We start from the raw sequence: 18513 nt of genomic DNA on the forward strand, positions 1-18513 counted from the left end.
ATGAGCAAATAAATGTTTTTGTTTTGTTTTTAACAAATATCTATCTGCAGCAGCTCAGATTGTAATGGATGCAGAACAGAGATGGGAACAATCCCATCTATTTTATGTACAAAAGTAAACCCAGTACTGATCCCAGAATTGGATATTTTCTTGCTGATCTCTGACTAGATGAATTAAAGATGTGGACAGCATCCAGCTGGCTCTTAACTGTCAGGATATAGCATCTGTAGTCATCATTGTCTTTTACTGTTCAACACAGGCACACTGGAGCACTGTACTAAGAGAATGATGGGACAAATATGCATAAAAGAAAGCCCGACTAGAGTAAGTATAGGAATGCTTCGCCCTTCTATAGCAACATCCCTTTCTTATACTTTACATTTCTGTAATACCACCTGAGTGTTTTTCCACATTTAGCAAACATCAGCTCAGTAAGTACATGGCATCCCAGGTGCAGAAATTCTTGGCTCCACTCTAGCTGAAACTGAAGTGAACCACACACTGTAAAGTATGGAGATTGCAGAGCATGCATTAATGCTCAGTCATCCTGCAGTGTACACTGCACAAGTGCTCTGATACATAAAGCACAATTAATTTCCTGTAGAATTGAGTGTTCTGAGCAACATAATTGACTTTAAACATTCTGTTTAATGGTGCACAGGAAAGCGATGAGAGACAAAAGCAAAGACAGAAAAAGAAGCTCCCCAGAACAAATGAAGCAAGCAAATGAATGACTGCCTAGAAGGGAAGGGTGCAGAACCTGAGAGGGACAGGTTAGGATGCTCAGGAGCTTACTGTAAGACAGATTGATATCAAAATATTCTGCACCAATGCCAGTTGAAATGCATGGTGTTGGCATCTTTACTTACAGAGAGCTTTCTGCAAACAAGTAAGCAATATTAGAATGACCTAAAGTGGAAGAAGAAAAAAAAAAAAAGCCCATCCTAGAAAAACCCAATGAGAATTTCTTGTAAAGCAAAAGACTTGTGAAGTCCAGAATGTTATTTCATATTTCCATTAGCTTAATGGTGCATAAATGACTTCCCTGCTTTCACTTACATGCCTGCCCTCCTTCACCCCACTGTGACCTCTTCCTAAAGACAGTCTTTTCCTGACTCAAAATATTTTTGTAGTGTGTGCAACTTTCCATCTGGGTAGCATATGTTTTAAAATAGACAGGTGTATGTTGTTAGTCTACTTAAAGTCATGGATCTGCTAAAGGTACACATTTAAAGACTGCATCATAGCTAACAGTAGTGTTAAAAATATAAAATTGTTCATTGCCATCATTTTAATAAAGAGGCTCAATAATTTAAAGCAATTTAGAAAACTGTGATTCCATTTGCAAAAAAAGGCATATAGAACAATACCTTAAAAGGTCTTCCAAGGCATTTACAGTTACAGTTTGCCTTTCAAAACGTACCATCTCCAAAGGCTCCTTGTGCCTTATGCATAATAATTTCCAAAATAAACTCTTCCTAAAAGATGTAGTCAATCAATTATCCTGAATTTGATGTTTATCAGTTATGCAAGATCTAGCACATGGTGAGGTCTTTACCTTCATTTTTCTAAAGGCATAGGAGTCTTTTTATCAACTTCATGGACAACTTAAAATGTGCTCATTGGTGCTATTATTTTTACCATATCTAATATACACCTAAAGTGTAGCTGTTTTTCATACTTGAGCTGAAATCCCATTTTAAAAGCCACCTGTTTTACTTCCCTCCTGTAAAAATATCCCAACTGTCATATTTTACATTACATTTGGTCAGTATCTTTTAAGCTATTCAGCAGGTTTTTTTTCATTATTTAACATTAACTATGGCATTTTCTTTCACAGAACCATTCTGCCAACAGGTGCTTAAAGTACCTGTTTGTTTAGATTGAGTGCAAGAGTCTAACCTGTATTTTGGCCAACCGGTTTGTGACAAGGAGTTCCACACTGTACTTTTTAAAACTTTCATCTACGCTATGTGACCCAAATTTGTTTCTTTAACACAGCACTCCATGTGGGCTATTACTGCAGTGAATCTTTATGCTTAGTCCTCATTTAATTTAATAAAAAATCCACTGTATTTTTATAACAGACTCGAATTAAACCCTACATCCTCATATTCCCAAATGTATGATCTACAGAATCCACAATTAAAGCAGAACTTAGATTTGTCATGCTCAGATTCCATATATTTTAGAGATAATTGCCAACTGTAAACAGGCAGTTTAACTTAAATTCTGGGTTTTACACTAACATGCATGCTGCTATTCAGCATTTCCAGTATTACTTCCAGGCCTCCAACTAGTAGCTTTGATGTCTTCTAAATCCTCGAAAATACACATCTATTGCCATATATACATGTAAACATGTGACCACACTGGTTGCTTTCCATTATTTGTCATTATTCAGCTTTAATTAGAAACAGTCTATCTCATTAACTCAGAGCATTTTTTGCTGAAAAATAGGCATATTTCCTCCATTCAAATATAACACAAAATAAATTAAATAGAATTAAAATCACATAATCTTCTATATAAGGGCATAGTCCTTGCACTTCCATTAAACTCGGCAGGAATTGTTTCTGCAGAGATGGAAGTGTCTGGTGCTGGAAAGAAAAATGCTCCTTAACATAGCATCTAGCCAGGTGTTAAGTAAAGATACGATTGGTCAGAAGTGGAGAAAGGCACATATTTAGATGAAGGTTTCATTAGAGTTTGACATAAGCCATACGTTACCTTTGTAGCCAGACGACACTCCATTACCCTAATATTGTAATGAGAAGTTGCTGCTTTATTCATTTCAACACAACTGTTAGCAATAACAAACGCTGCTCCGCTTGGAAGTCTAACATCAGTTGCCCTCAGAGGACTGAACTCTATCAACTTGGCCTATCGAAAGAAAAATGACTGGTTAGTTTTAATTTACTACTAGCTAGCAGTGCACTTAGTTCTATAAATCAAATACAAATTTGCATGTTTTTTCTCTTGGAAATCCAGGGACACTTAATGAAGGAAACTGACATGAAACAGCAAGAAAAGAGATCTAACCTCATTGGCTGAGTTGCACATACATTTCAACCCCTTCCCTTGTAGTTGGATTTTAGAATGTTTCCCTTAAGTCTTTGGGTTTCTTCAGCATTTCACAGAACCCCACCCAACCTATTTTTCTTGCCTGTTTAAGACAACAGTTTTCCTTTGATCTACAGAAAAGTACCAGACCTGGCTGAAGCTAATGTGTGTGCTACTAGAATCAAGCAGCTTCACATTCCCTTCCCTCCACTGATATCTGTCTTCCCCTTATTTTTCTGTTTTTCCACTATGTCAAGAAGATTTAATTCACTGAGGTACAGCATATTACCAAAATCGTAGGGTTGACTGCAGATGGTGATCGTGTTACATACCAACAATCAGAGAAATGAAATAAAACTATATAAAAAGTAGTTACTATCTTCTTTCTTCTGATATAAGAGACTGTCTTGCCTCACAGATGCTTTACATAGGCCGTGCAAGATGTTCCCAACATTTTGTGACCTTTTCATGGAATAAGCTAGGCATCCATTAATTAAATAATTCAGGATGTAATGTAATCAAGAGATTAAATTCACATCTGGTTTCTCATTAGGACAAGTTGTAAATCATGTGCCCTGCTTTCGCTACTTAGTATAGACTGTAACTCTGCAAGCAAGGATGCCTTTACTGGTTTTGGCATTTTTCACCCCCAGAGAGTTCCTTGAGCAGCTAGAGTGCTGAATAAACAATGACAAATCTGCTTGTACATTATGTACAGCATGTGTGTTACTCCCTGCCATTGAGATTCTGGACCACGTCACAAAATTACTATCAAGACAGACAAGCTTGCTTACATTTCAGTATACCCTCTAAGAGCTACAACGTTCAGAATGTACCTCTGAGCTGGTCCAGTCTCCTGTTTTTGACAGCAGCCTTGAATTGAAATTCAGAAGGAATATGAAAATAAGACGTACATAAAGCAACCTTTTTTTTCTTTTTCTTCTTTTTTCCGATGTATTTTTCCAGCTTCCCATAAGGAAAGGTTATGGCAGTTCTACTGGAAGATTCATCACATTTTGTTTAATAGAAACACGTAGGCCAATGTTTTATTAGGACCCAAGAAGGTCCTTTTTGAACCCTTTTTAAACTTTTGTCTTCCAGAATGTATGGTATTTCTCAATTTAACAATGAATGCTTTGAAAAAACAACTTCCTTGTTTGTTTTTGAACAAGCTGCTTGTTAATGTTATTGTGTTTCTATTAGTTCTTTGGTTACGAAAAACAATGCATTCTCAATTTACCTTCTCTTGTCCATTCACTATTTTACATTGGCTTCAAAATATCGCCCTCCAAGACACTGTTTTTCCAAGGTGACGTTTTAAATTTTTCAGCCAAAGTTCCTTGTCCAGCTCTAGTGTAACTTCTTTGAAATGGGTGGCCAGAACTGCATTCATCTGCAATTGTACTGAAGCAAGGATGTTTTCTGCTTGGTTCACAATATCTTTCCTTTGTTTTGTTGACCACCACCAACATACATCAGGAAAATCCCCCTTACATGATCCTCTGTGTGTATGCCAGCAAAATATGCAACTTCCTTCACTTTACGAGGAGCAGTATGAGGTGTGAAGGAAAGGTGTAGCATAGGCAAGGGTCATGTGAAATTGAAAGGAAATATGTCATGATGAATTACATGAAAAATAGCTTGTTTTCTGTGTAAACTCATTCATGATACAGCATTAGGGCACAAAATCTGTTCAGATAATAAAATTACTTTAATTTATAAGCAAGTAAAGGTCTCCTATGAAAAGCTACATTAATTTCAGTAAATGTATTTTGACACATTTTAGTTTTCAACACTCACAATCCTGTGTGTCTTCTTGCAACCATGGATGAACACCACTGTAAATTCAACTGCAAGCACTCGTGCATAACTTGGCAGGTCCTGCATGTGGTGCCTAGTCACCTTCTGTCACCGCGTTTAAGACAGCTGAATACCTTCTACGACACAATTCAGCCAATTCTGGAATTAGCAGAACTGGGGAAAAAATCTCCATTGTCTTTCTAACTCGACCTGGCAAAACTTCCTAGAAATGTTCGGTTACAAAAAGTTTCAAGAAAGCATTTTTGTAATAATTATCCCATTTGCACTGAATACAAGGCATACCGACTATTCAGATTTCATTATATGGGAAGTCTTCTAAGTTCAGTGATCAATTAGCTGAATAGTGTGGAACCTGGACCTCATGCATCTTTCCCCACATCTTTTCTCCTTTTCTCCATTTCTATTTTTTACCATCTTAGTCCTTCAAACTGTCATACTCAACTGTACAAAAGACTATACATATCATTCCTATTTCATCTGCAGTGATGCTTATCCTGCTTGCCAAGGTATTCCAGTTTCTTGTCATTCTGCCAGGTACACATGAAGACATTGCTGTTTACATTAATTAATGTTAAACTGTTGTCTTAGATTACAAAGATTCACATACAGTTCCTTCTTCTGCCAGAAAAGAGATTGACTGGTCCATTCCTCCACCTTCTGTGCCAATGTAACGTTCACTCTTGGTGCAAATTTCTGCAAGTTCCACCTGAAAAAAAACCATTAAGTGTGAAGCTTCAGCCAACATTAATGATGATACTTTTGCACTGCTTGCATACGAACCAGAAAGTGAAGGAGATAATGGCAGCTCTGAGACCATTTTCACACTGAGCAGTAGAAGCTGGTATGAACCAGGTTGCCACATGGCCTCTTTTTCCTTTTATTCTAAAGAAGAAGAGAATCAACTATGCAGCCTCCACTGGGCACACCACAGCCAGCTTTTCAGAGTAACTTTATTTAGATTCTTAACACTAGTAGCTGTCCTCACCCACCTTCCTCATTCACCTCACACTCCTCCACCCCAATAACTAATATTCTGTTGATTTATTAGTTGAATCCATATGTGCACTTATCTTGTTAGCATACAGAATTATGGCAAATTACACTGTTTTAATGCACCGACTCAATAATCAGAAGTTATGGGTTGAAGCTAACTCAGAAACCCTTTCTCACTGTAAATACTCTAATCAGTGATGCTTGTCATTTCTCTTTGAGATACTGTACTCCGCTTACATTGTTTATCTGACATAATTTGTAAGTGTATGTGATTCACATTCTTTTGTGACATTTTAGACATATCTTTGTGCATTGTGATACCTGCAGGTCAGAGGATACTATGGGAGTGTGGAATATCACTATTGTAACTGTCAAAAGTAATAATTTACAGGAAAGCTTTCAGCCATCAGGCCAAGTCAAAACAGAACACCAGAGAAGACGTGGAGAATAGCTGAAGAACACAGACTTTTTCAGAATGAAGGAAGTCAAAGGAAAGCACACATCCCCATACCATGACCCGTACCAGTTTGTTTTCTAAGTGCAAGGTAACCACAGGAAAGATGAAAAAAGAACTTTGAAATAAAGTTGCTGTCTGTTTCTCAGTCTGGTGGCAAAGTCAGATTCAGATTCCTCACTCCAGATGAAGCATCACACGACTTAAACAAGCTAACCAGCAAGGCAGGGACATTAGCCAGTACAGAACTGTAAAAGACAGCAGACAGAGGCAGTAAATCAGCATGCTAAGAGTGAGATACGTGCAGTGTGTCTTCCTGCTGGCTCACTTAATTTCTGTAATGGCACCACAGACAAAGTTGTAAATGTGGTGCTTAGATCAGTGTAATCAGGCTGAGCTGCTTGCAAATGCAGTAACAACCATTTTACTCAGATCACAATGCAGTTACGGTCAATAAACCTCAAAGCTGATAAGCAAAAGTTATCAAAAGAACATTTACAAATTACTCCAAAACTGTGCAGACTACATCTCTCTGAATCAAACATCAAGGGGGTTCTGAGTCGTCATCAGGGACTCACGCTGGTGTTTCTGTTTAAGCAGATCCCCTCATACAGGTGAAAAGACCAATACGTTCTCCTCATATGGATGTTGTAAAGGACCACTCACAAGAGCAAGAGCACCAATGACAGAACATGGAAAGTACAAGCAGCAAAAATGCTCTTCTGTGCTGCCTTTCCTTTGTGTATTTTTTCAATGAACTGAAGTACAGATAATACTTTTTTTCCTAACATACAAAAACATTACTCATTTTAATCTTTTCTTTTTAGTGAAAATAATTTCTCTGTGCCTTTTACTGAAGATCAGGTTAATCAGCATTTGTTTTTCCTCTCTTGTCCCACATCCATAGCAAGAAGTTCCATTTCCAGTTTGAACCTTGGACCTCTTCATCCACTCAGCATTTGTCCCTGCTTCACTACAAGTTGGAAATAATTCTGCAATGGTAATGCATGTGATGCTGCTTTTTTCCTCCACTTCATGCAGAAATTCTCGGCAAGGTTCTACAGAAAGGAAGAATAAACCTTTACACAAAGCAGTCTCTGGATGAATTCCTTCCTACATGTGAAGGAGTGCCTGTTTACAAGCATCTGTTGCTGGGACATGGAAATGCAGGCATATTTCAGACAGTTCTGTAGAACCTGTCTCTGAAAACAGAGCATTACCACGTCCTTGACTTTTGCAGCAACTGGCAGGAGACATCAAACTGGAGTTGACGAATATTATTCACTGGCAGCAACAGAAACTTCTCCACAGTGGCTGAAAAAGATCACACCAGCAATTGTATTGCAAAAAATTGCACCAATGTACAATTAAATAGGAGGTGTGGCTTTGCAAACCTGGCCTGAAGCACATCTCCTAAGCACTGTCACTGCATATTCCACTCTTGGACACAGCTGGTTTTGCAGAAGTCAGAAGTGGCGCATTTCAGCCTTCACTTAGCCTGGCTGCGTGTCCTCTTCATATACAAATCCAAATTGCAACCACTTGATTGCTCAAATCATTTAGACTTTCTGAGCCTGGGTTTATTAAATAAATATCAGGAAAAGTCTCACAGAAGAGGAATGTTAACAATGAGGACAGTGCCACTCTCCTGTCCCTTTACATGGCCTGGTGAGCTGTGCCTGGTTAAGCACTGGGCCTTGCTCCGTCCCAGCTCACCAGCCATCCAGCTGCCTACGCTGGGCAAGCAGTGCTCTTTGAGCTTGAGCAACTTTTGTTTTGAAACTCAGCAAGGATTGGCAGGACCACCAAGTAGTAACTGGCAGGGGTTGAGAAGAACCCTTTCCACAAGACAGCCCAAGGCTTCCCTGAAACATGATTTGGTTTCTAATTTAAACAGGCCCTTGCTGACACAGGCAGGCCTTCTAATACTAGGATGAGAAGCATGTGAATGGAGGGGAGAGCGTCATCTGTATATAAAACAGCTTCTACTCACTATTGAAACAAATGGCCAAATGTTTGCCTTTTTGCTAAAATGAATGAGAGGGCAAAGTTCAGAGGAACTGAATTGTAGCACTGGAAGCTAATATGAAGATTAAATTGGAGAGTCTTGTGTACATACTTGATACTTGGAAAAGGATGGACTAAAACCGTGAACTGAACCAGGAAGTCTGGGCTCAATTTCTAGCTCCACATTAAGTCTCCTGCGATTCAGGAAAAGTCCTTTCAATTCATCGTGGCTCTACTTCCTCAATAAAATGAGGAGTATCTTCCCTTTCTTGGTAATCAGCAATTTCTACTTGGGATTCCTATGAATACCTTTGATCATTCCTAGAAATTGGGAAAAAAAAAAAAAAAGAGCATATATTGGTACTTGAGTTCTCTTAAGGCAACCACATAAAACTGCTCTAAGGAAGAAAAGTGCCAGAACCCCGCAGTGAGAGGAACTAACATGTGCCCGTCTCAGAGCAGTGCCTCGTTTCTATTCAACTCACAACACCCAGACCTTGGGCAGGGGCTGTTTCAATCCTTTGTTATTCATCTCTCACTATAGGTAGGTCTCACCTGTAGAAATACAGTTTCTCAGATCCCAGATTTCACTGCACAGTTTTCAGGAGCCCAAGCGTATGGCTGAACAGCAGCTAGGCAGGCATGATTCTTTCCCCTGGCTGTACCACAGATGCTGCAGAGTCAATCGGAGCTCTCACAGCCAGATCTGGGGGAACTCACCCAGGCCACACCACAGCACCACCTGCCAGGGCAGTGGCTCAGAGGCAGCAGCCACTCCCCACTAGGCTAAAAGAACAACTACAACGCATATGAAACAAACAGTTCCGTTCCTATGGAATTCTGAGTAGCAGGAATAGGTCCTGATAGGTGTTCTTCTAGGGCTGGGTGGAAGCAGACATTCCTTTTTCATGAGGTACTACAAGGAATACTGCTGAAAGACTAAACCCCATCTGCACAGACTATATTTCCATCCCATGTATTCTGATCCATATTGAGGTCAATTTCTGCTAACCATAAAACATAAATAGTTCTGTGCACCTAAGACACGTGCATGATCTTCCCATCCCTACTATTTCAAAAACACTAATAAATCCTAATTTAAGTCTTCATAGAATTTTACATACTTTACCTTAAAAGCATTCCTATAATTCCTGTTATCTTCAATTTAGACACAGCACAGATATTTACATGATATATTCAAAGTCATGTGAATGTGAAATAAGAATTCAAAAACTTCCCTACTTCCAGTATTGCAGCTTATTTCTCTAAAGAAAATGCTATCAGGGAAACGTCTGCTGGTTGGGCTTAAAATCTTTTTAGGGTGATGGTAATGAAAAGTGGAACAAAAAGATACTGAAATCAAAGTACAGTTGGGTCTGAATAGCAGCATTTCAACTAAAAACAAATGACTTAATTCATCAGATGAATCAGAAATTCCTTGTCCCAACTGTTCTGTGATCTGTATGCTACTGGCCTCTGGATTTATTACTCTCCCAGGAAAGTTGTTCTAACAAGACAGGCTAGACCAGAACTTCATTTGTGAATAATATATATCATGTAGACAATAAATCCTAAGTTGTCACCTGCACTATTTAACAAGCAAAGCAATATATTTAATGCACCCTTCCTCTTTCCCTCCCAAGCCCTACACTAGCCAAGAAGTATAACATAATGCTCCTGAGTTAGTAGCAGGTTTTCAGTTAGCTAAAACCAATTTAAAACCTTGTTTCAGAATAAAAACACAGACAAATACAGCATATGCTAACATAAAAAAACCACAGTGGATCAGACTAAATCCACATCTATTCAGTATTTTGTATCTGAAAGTGGGCTCTTAGTACTGAGCAAAAGCCAAGTGTAGAAGACATTTCCCCAGTGCCCGATTTTTCGACAAACAGCTTCCTGAGCTGAACGTGAGGTCTGTGCTCTTAGTAACCAGTGATGGATTTCTTATTTATGAACTTGTCCAGACTCTGCTCTAACCCATCCAAAGTTTTCCCATGTGGAACATCCAGTAACAAAGACTTCCACAACTTCTCAGGTAAAGAAGCATCTCCTTTTGTCGATGCTGAACATGCTCCTGGCTAGCTTCATTTGAACTCTGGCTCTTACAGTGTGAGAGACAATGAACAATTGATTCCTATCCACTACATCAGTTGCATTAATATTTTATGGACTTCTCTCACCTCTTTTTAAAGCACAATCTTTCAAAGATTTCTAGCACTTTTATTCAGGTCATTCTTTTATCTCCTGTAATCATCCACGTGGCTTTTCCCTGAACTTTTTTTCAGGTTTATTATCTTGGTTTCTAAGAAAGAACAGAGGCAGACTTCCAGCTTTCCTAAGATTTTCGAAGACAAAATTTGTGATTTTTATGTGGCAACTGAGCGACAAAAAATGTGTCAATATGCGTTTATGCAGACATAGGATCATGCAGCCTCAGCCAGTTCAGTACTATTATTGCACCTCTTTCACTGATCTTGTGACCATGCCAGCCGCTGCTGTGCAAAGTCCCTTTGCCTATACCTGCTGTGTGCACTTAAATATCAAGCTGTTTTGTACAGCTGGTCTGTTTAGGCTCTGAACACGTGAGAAGGGATGAGCATAACATGGCAGTAGTAGTAGCTGGTAGTTAAATTTTTGCAATCTCCCTGCTGATCTGTCAGGAAACACGAAATATTGCAACTTTTGAAGCCAGACCCAATATGATGCACACAAACACAAGCAGTACTTTTATATCTGTTGGCAAGTACATATGCCAGATTGGCTGTGCATGAGCGGGGAATGTTTAGTATCAGTGAGTTACATGAGATACTAAGCTTAACATTTTTGCTGTTTATCCAACGTAAAAGATGCAGCACATTAAATGAGAATATGCTTAACTAAAACAACAAAAAGCGACAACAGTCAGAGTAGAGTCACAGTGCACTTTTCACTCACTTGCCCGATAAACCACTAAGCATTAAGATATATTTAAAGCAGTAATCTATTTAAGGAAGCTGCTGTCTCTTGAGAGTTTCAAAACCGAACCATTAGGTTTTAAACAACTTTAATTGGAGCACTTGGAAAAAGTGAAAACTAACAATGCATAAAACGTATCTTTTTCAGGCTGTCCCCTTCTTCTTCATTCTCTTCAGAAGCTTAATTCTAAATTATGCTCAGAATGTATCCTATTGCAGGAGGCAGCACTTAACAAGTTTGCCTATCAGGCAACTGGCTCCCATGTGCAGGCCTAGCCATGCCTTTGATCTAAGATCTCTACTACCTACCTCTGCTTTTTGTTGGAAACAATTTAAGGTTCTCTCTGATAAGAAGCAAGTCAGTCTTGGGTTACAAGGAAAGAAATTACTACCACTTAAGCCTGTTTTATCTTTGAGCCACAAGATTTCCTATCCAGCATGCAGAAAGTCTATCTAGGAAATCATATTAGTGGGGATATAATTTAGTACAACAAAGAAGGGTTGTGATTTTTTATTATTAGTAGCCTTATGTGTAGTTATTCTAGATAGAGAGATTACTTGTAATAAGAACTCACTAATAGCTCTGCATTGTGTTAGTTTCTTGTTTTTTTAATGGCAAAAGTGGATTGTCAGTGAAGTGATACTTTTCACTAGTGTGTATTTTTCTCTGCATGTTTACTTTTCGATATGAAACACCTAACATTCAGGTTTTAATTTTCAACTGAGTATTTCAGAAATGCTGAAGAACTGATAAAAGTATTTTTCTGACTATTTCCAGGCACGATCCAACATTGTGTTATGTTTGGCCATTCAGCTGTGTGATAACTTACAAACCACCCAATACAGCTCACTTGATTCTCTGTTGCTCCGTAATTTAGTTTCGTTTATTTCAATTTGATGCTATTAATAATGACCACGGATGCCTAAAAGGTGTTCAGGTATAAAATGTGTAATAAAAATTAACAAAATTCACTTACAAACATTTTCCTAAAAATAGAATCCTCCTAAAGAATTATCTGAGTGAGAACAGATAAGGGACTTTCAACTTTAATAGTCCCCTTGCTCCCAAAGAGGCCAAGGGCCAAATGCTCTGATTTTCACTCAGTGCAATGGGTCTGGACAGTATGTAAACTGTGACAGAATTTGTCCCTATATAACTGTCACTGTCAATATGTTCCACACCAGTGATCAATCCCTTTCAATCTCACACAGACCTTTAAAGAAGTAAACTTGTGTAAGATTAAACCCCTTAAAAGAGTAAGACAATTAGTGAGTAGGAGACAGACAAATATTTGTTAGTAAAACAGAATTAGTGTTGCTTAGTACTTTTTTGGAACAGCTTATCCTACATTACGCAGAAACTCGATATATACAAACCCAGAATGACAGCAACCAAAGTGAAGCAGCCGTCTCTATAAAACGATAGTATTGAATTACATCTACCTCAGTGACTTTTTGTAAGTTCACTCCAGCCACAGTTAAACATGCTACATTTTCTGTATGTAACAAGACAGGAATCGTGATTGCTAATCTTTAAAATGAAAGACCAATTTTCTTCCTGTTTTGAAGTTTACAATTCATGAAGGGAAGCTCTGTGAAGAGAATGCATTCAAGAGCTATTGTTAGACTGACATTTTCACTGATCAAAAAAATCAATTCAGCGAGGAAATTTAACTGATTTGATATTTCAATCTCTATTGAGCCAGAATTCCTGTATGTACATTTGGTTTCTCTGTGGCAATACAGTAATGGCTCTCATTAATATTTTGTCTGGTTTCATCTGGAAAGTCAGACTCGTTCTGCTACTTCCCCTTACAACTCTGAGTCGGAGGTCATTTCATGGCAAATTTAGAGCCCAGTAGATTTTCTATGAAATCCTGCAGGGATTGAGCTGAAAGGTGAGAAGACACCATTTAAGTGTAAGAAAACATTCTCCGTCACTTAAGGCATATTTAAAGTCGTGAGATATGATTTTTTTTTCAATCTTTGCGTGTTTTATTTGTATATATAAGCATGAAATACCTTCATTTATTACAGAATGATGTTCCAATTCTGAGGTTATTTCTACTACCAGGAATGTCCTTATTTTTAATACCTGTTCTTGCCTGGGAATAGCCTGACAGAAGTTACCATCTGCTTCCAGTTTGCATACAAAATCCCAATTAGCTAAAGTTCATATATGTTTTGCAAGGCAATTGTGCATACTTTTTTCAGAAATAAGAAAGTATTTGTCAGATAGCATCTGAATGTCCTCATAACCACAGCCGTCTTAGCTTGACTTTGTCTGCCCTCTAACATGCTCAAATAAAAGATCATCAATTTGGCTGATGAAAGATTGCAGCCTTTGATTACCACTGCTATGAAGTACCCTGTTTCCCCTTGATTACAAACACACAGAGTCAAATTTAACAAAGAAGCCTGATTTTTAACTCCATAGGGAGAATGGATCTTTAGCATTTCTCAGATTTGCCAGTGCTCTGAAGTACAGCAGCTACGTGCCATTTTCTGTGTAAGCAACTTGAGTTTCTTATAGAAATAACCTCGGTATGGATTTGTCAAACATTTTTGGTGCGGCAACAGTATAAAATGATCCTAATCAGAATTATCAGCACACATTATTAACTTCAAAGTCACGCTCTCAATATGAATATTCAGGTTTTCTTGTTAAATACATAGATATTAAAACCCTGTTGTGCGTCAGAAAAATTATCGTATCCTTCCTTATTGTACACAGGTTTCAGAAACAAGACAGAGAGATGATGGCTCCTCTCTTCTCCCACTGAAATCAATGACATTACCAGGTAAGTTAACTGTTAAATAGAGGTCAATGTTGAGTATTTTGAAAATCCCATATTCCAACTAGTTAACTTCCTATGCTCAACATTTTACATTAAATTAAATGAACCTTATTTAGTTTTGATGTACTTTTCACAATAAGTGTGTGCACAGCTGCCCAGGCTTGAGCAACAGAAAAGAAATATTAGGGTGCCTGAAGAGAACTTAGAACCACAAGATTTAACATTTGGACAGCAACGCTATCATCACATCTTTCAAGTAAATCTAATTATTCAAAAGTACTAAATGATTTTCTGTACTCATTAGTTCCTACCGTGAAACACAAAGCTGGGACAACTTAGAGCATTATTCTGTTTCCTTTACAGAAAGTATCTTTTCCCGATGAAAAGATATACAAAAGATTGATTTTGTAACAGTAAAATAAAAATCACTTTAAAATCAAATGCTAATACTGAGCACTGCCATTGCTTAAGTGATGCCAGCAGCCTCAGACTGGTGTCCTGTCTGAAGAAGGAAAATGGGTTCTTTTTAAAGATGGCATTCTAGATTTTCCATCTTGCTGTTTGAATGCTCTTGCACTGCTGCAACTGGTTAGCACTGCACATCTGGCTGAATTGTCTCACACTCGTATTTTCCCTAAACCATTGTGTATGTGTGTGATGGGTTTTTTAAAAAATACTGTATGCTGACTGAAACAATGCCCTATTGCAGACTGCTACACACAATAATTAGAGAGCATATTTTTTCCTGATTTTGTTTCCAATGTCAAAATGTGCTATTTTTAAATTAAGCCACCATGAAATTCTAAGTATGTTTTTACAATATTTTTCGTGTTGGGGCTTGGTTTTTTCAGGCCTCTTAATCTTCTAGGCCCAGACTTCACACTGGAAGTGTTATCTCATAAAATCTCTAAATTTCAACAACTTTTACTCTGCAGCTGCTATTTAAAACTTACATTTATCAGGAAAGAGAGCACATAACTCAAATGTTCTAATAAAAATAGTTTCATAGAAGCAAAACAGATAAATGTTCCATTCAGTAAAAGGTCAATTTGTCATACTTTTGGCTACAGAAGCACTACCATTCAGCCAAATTTGATTCCAAAGCCAAACGTTCTACGTCCTGCTGCTGCGGACCGTAGTGTTAAGATTTTGCAAAGTTCATCAGACTAATGAGGGGCAAAAAGCCAATCTTTTCTCATAAAATTACTGAGACAGTACACCCCAATGGCCAGATGTTGTTACTTATAAATACTATTATTTACAACTTTTGAAAATGTAAGTATCTGAAAATAAATTGAGGGGCAGAGGTAAAGTGATTATTTCTTCCATAAAAATAAGCTAACAAATACCCAGAGCCCTAAAAATGCAAGGTCCTGGTTTGGTTTCTGGACTGCTCTCAGTTCTGATTAGCTAAGAAGTCCGCTGCCATGAGGGAGCTCCCAGCCAATACACAGACAGCATTCCTGGATCCTGCACGGGTTGCATTTGACACCGGCACAGGACGCATGAGGACCCGCAGAAATCACCAGAGCACTTTCTATGCTTCTGAAGGCCGACAGGCCGCGGCTGCACCAATTTGTGCTCCCACAAGCACTGCCTTGTACAGTGCAGCCATGAACATAGGACGTTCCATATAAACATGCGGAAGGACTTCTTGACAGTAAGGGTGATGGAGCACTGGAACAGGCTGCACAGAGAAGTGGTGGAGTCTCCTTCTGTGTCTATCTAAGCACACAAAACCTTGGATACATTCTTGACTGCTCCTGTGTTGACTACTGGGAATCCTCATCTGTAGATGAGTTGCTCTCTTTTTCATCACAGGTGCTAAATATTTGGCTGCAGACAGCAGGAGTTCCTGGCAAAAATGTGGGATTGTGTCTCTTGTGTATGCACAATTATGTTTGAGACACATTAACTTTTAGCACCATTTTCAACCAGCAAGCAAGAGAAATGTTGGGACACATGAGGACAAGGAAAGACATTAAGTGTAGTCCCCGTCTTCCCTTTGATCCACTGCAAAAATGCTGAAGAGAGTTTTGCACCTTTTTTTAGAACAAGTCTGACATAATTCCACTGATTACTCACAGGCCTTGGGTAAATTCAGCTCAAGATACACACTGTATCATTTATTCTCTGAAGAAAGCTCTGCAGTATTTCTTGGAATAATGAAACCTGGCTTCTGGTTTTCCACTTACAGATCTCTATTACATAGTAAAAGTTGGGCTTTCTAACCTCTGTCAGTTTTATGGACTTTGCAGATACCCAGTTTCTCTCTGAACAGATGCTCTCCAGTGACTTTGATCAGGAGTTCCCAAGCTTAGCTCATTTGGTTACCAGCACCAGAGATGCTGCTGACCTGTGATATGAGCACCTATGCAAAAGCAGAAGCTTCTTGGCAGGCCAGGTACACATGTATAAAAGAAGCACATCTGTCACCTCCAACCTATTCCTGTAAACTCTCACCCATCAAATTGGGATCCCCAGTTGCATACCTTCAAATACCATTGCACTGTGTCTCACCTTACAAACTACAGCCTCTGCTAAACATGTAATCCCTTACTTACCTTTTGACTATACATAGCACCAACACAAAGCAAGGTGACAGTGACTGTGGCTGCATCCTGCTTCTTGGAAAGCCACCCCCTCTTATGAACTCTGCTTCATGCTGCCTTAGCCCTACTTGATACCTTCCTGAAGCACCCACGTTGAGCTGTGCAATGTGAGTTGGAGAACTTAATGCTGAGCAGATTATTGAAACTACAACCACACTGAGAAGGCAGCCAGAACTGATCAGAAAAAAACTTTCTGTGTGGAACTGTTTACCTTATGGCTTCTAGAAGTGCTTGTATACAAGCATAGTTAACAGCTGCCATCACCGTGTACCACGGTGTCTTCTTGAGTTGTCTTCGTAACATAGTTTGGGAATTTCTGACTTACTTAGACAATAGGCAAAAATATGCATAACAGTCATATTTAGATCTGTTCTTTTCCTGATGATGTTCTAATTTAAGATCCTAGTTTCACTTAACCAGACAATTTACTGGAGAGAACTTCATTCCCATACAGCACTTTCAAGAACCATGACTCCTGCAGAAATTCTTATGACATGAGCCAAATTCTGCTAGCACTTGTATTGGTAACAGGTCACATACTTGGGGTTTGTTTTTAGACTAATGTTTGTTTAAAAAAGTGAGGAATACATTTTGCATTATAAGCATGTTCATTCCAAAAAAACTGTGAAAAGAATAAGGAGAATCAGATGGAAGAATTTTACCTCTACTTTGTGCTGATTATATAATTTATCAAAAAAAAAACCACCAAAAAACTGTTTCACAGGCCTCCAACAGATGCTCTGCTGTTAGAGCCATGAAAAGTCATTCAGGGAGAGGGTAAAGGCCTCGGGGGTGTGGTCCACATCCTTTAGCACATATATCCTCAGTCCTGGCCTGCAGATAGCACATCTGGTCCAGGCATGGACCTGATGGTTGTCCAAAACACAGGCTTACAATAATGCTCCTTTTTCAGCTTTAATGTAAGCCTGTTTTCTTGCCAAACTCAAATCCTGCCAAAATTTGGCCAAAGATATTTGCTCAATTGTGCAATATCTTAAGTTTATATCCAACAACTCTTTGCAAAAACAATTGCATCGTGTTTTTAATGTTTACAGGCATTAACAATATTTAATTTTAAGTAGAATTTTACTGCTGACACTCTTGTGTTTTACAGTAAATTACCTTGGAGAGGGTTTTTCCATTAGCTTTTAGGGTCACGAGTCCTGCACAGCACACCAAAGCACTGGAGCTAGAAAGACCAGAACTTGGAGGGATGGTTCCATCTAGCAGACAATTCATTCCAGTTGGGTTATTAAGACCAAAATGTTCCTAACAATGAAAAAATAAACAATCTCAGTTTCAAGTACAGACAGGCTCAGGCTTGCAATTATCTGATACTTAGAAAGAGAATCTTTCTGTTAAGTTGCTGGAACCAAGGACCTGCTTCTGGTATCTTCAAAATAAAGCAAAATTTTCATTCTATTCTTCAAGAACAAAGCCAATGGTAGGGCTTCAGCCAAAGGTATGTCTGCAATTCCTGTACACAAACATATATGGGCTGACAGAACTGTACCCCGAGCAGAATTCAGGGTGGGCTAAATGTCCAAGAATTTACCGAGCTTCGTGGGTGGGTTTTACAGCACTGGCTCAGCTCTAAGCTGTCGTGGTGACAGTACCAGAGGTTACCTCTACTTTTGTCCTTAGCTCCTCACTTTATGCATCCCGAAGTGCGTAAAGTCCACATCATGCCTTACTTCTAATGCAGACACGTGGTATTAGAGCCACGTCATGCTGATCAGGAAGTAGTAGCCATTTATCTGAGGTCAAAGCCAAATACTCCTATCTCCTGGGCTACCCATGGCACT

At 38.7% G+C, this 18513-nt stretch overlaps 1 protein-coding gene across 1 annotated transcript in view; it reads right to left on the bottom strand.

The window, feature by feature from the left end:
- Positions 1-18513, bottom strand: part of GALK2 (galactokinase 2) — a 48020-nt gene that overhangs the window by 18835 nt on the left and 10672 nt on the right. Inside the window, exons 5-7 of the mRNA XM_052672432.1 lie at positions 17831-17977; positions 5492-5590; positions 2731-2883 (exon numbers count right to left, since the gene is read on the bottom strand). Of these exons, the coding sequence (XP_052528392.1) occupies positions 2731-2883; positions 5492-5590; positions 17831-17977 (399 nt within the window). The remainder of the gene's footprint in view (positions 1-2730; positions 2884-5491; positions 5591-17830; positions 17978-18513) is intronic.

This window comes from Tympanuchus pallidicinctus, unplaced genomic scaffold (assembly GCF_026119805.1).
Source record: "Tympanuchus pallidicinctus isolate F22 unplaced genomic scaffold, pur_lepc_1.0 scaffold12, whole genome shotgun sequence".
NCBI classification, from domain to species: domain Eukaryota; kingdom Metazoa; phylum Chordata; class Aves; order Galliformes; family Phasianidae; genus Tympanuchus; species Tympanuchus pallidicinctus.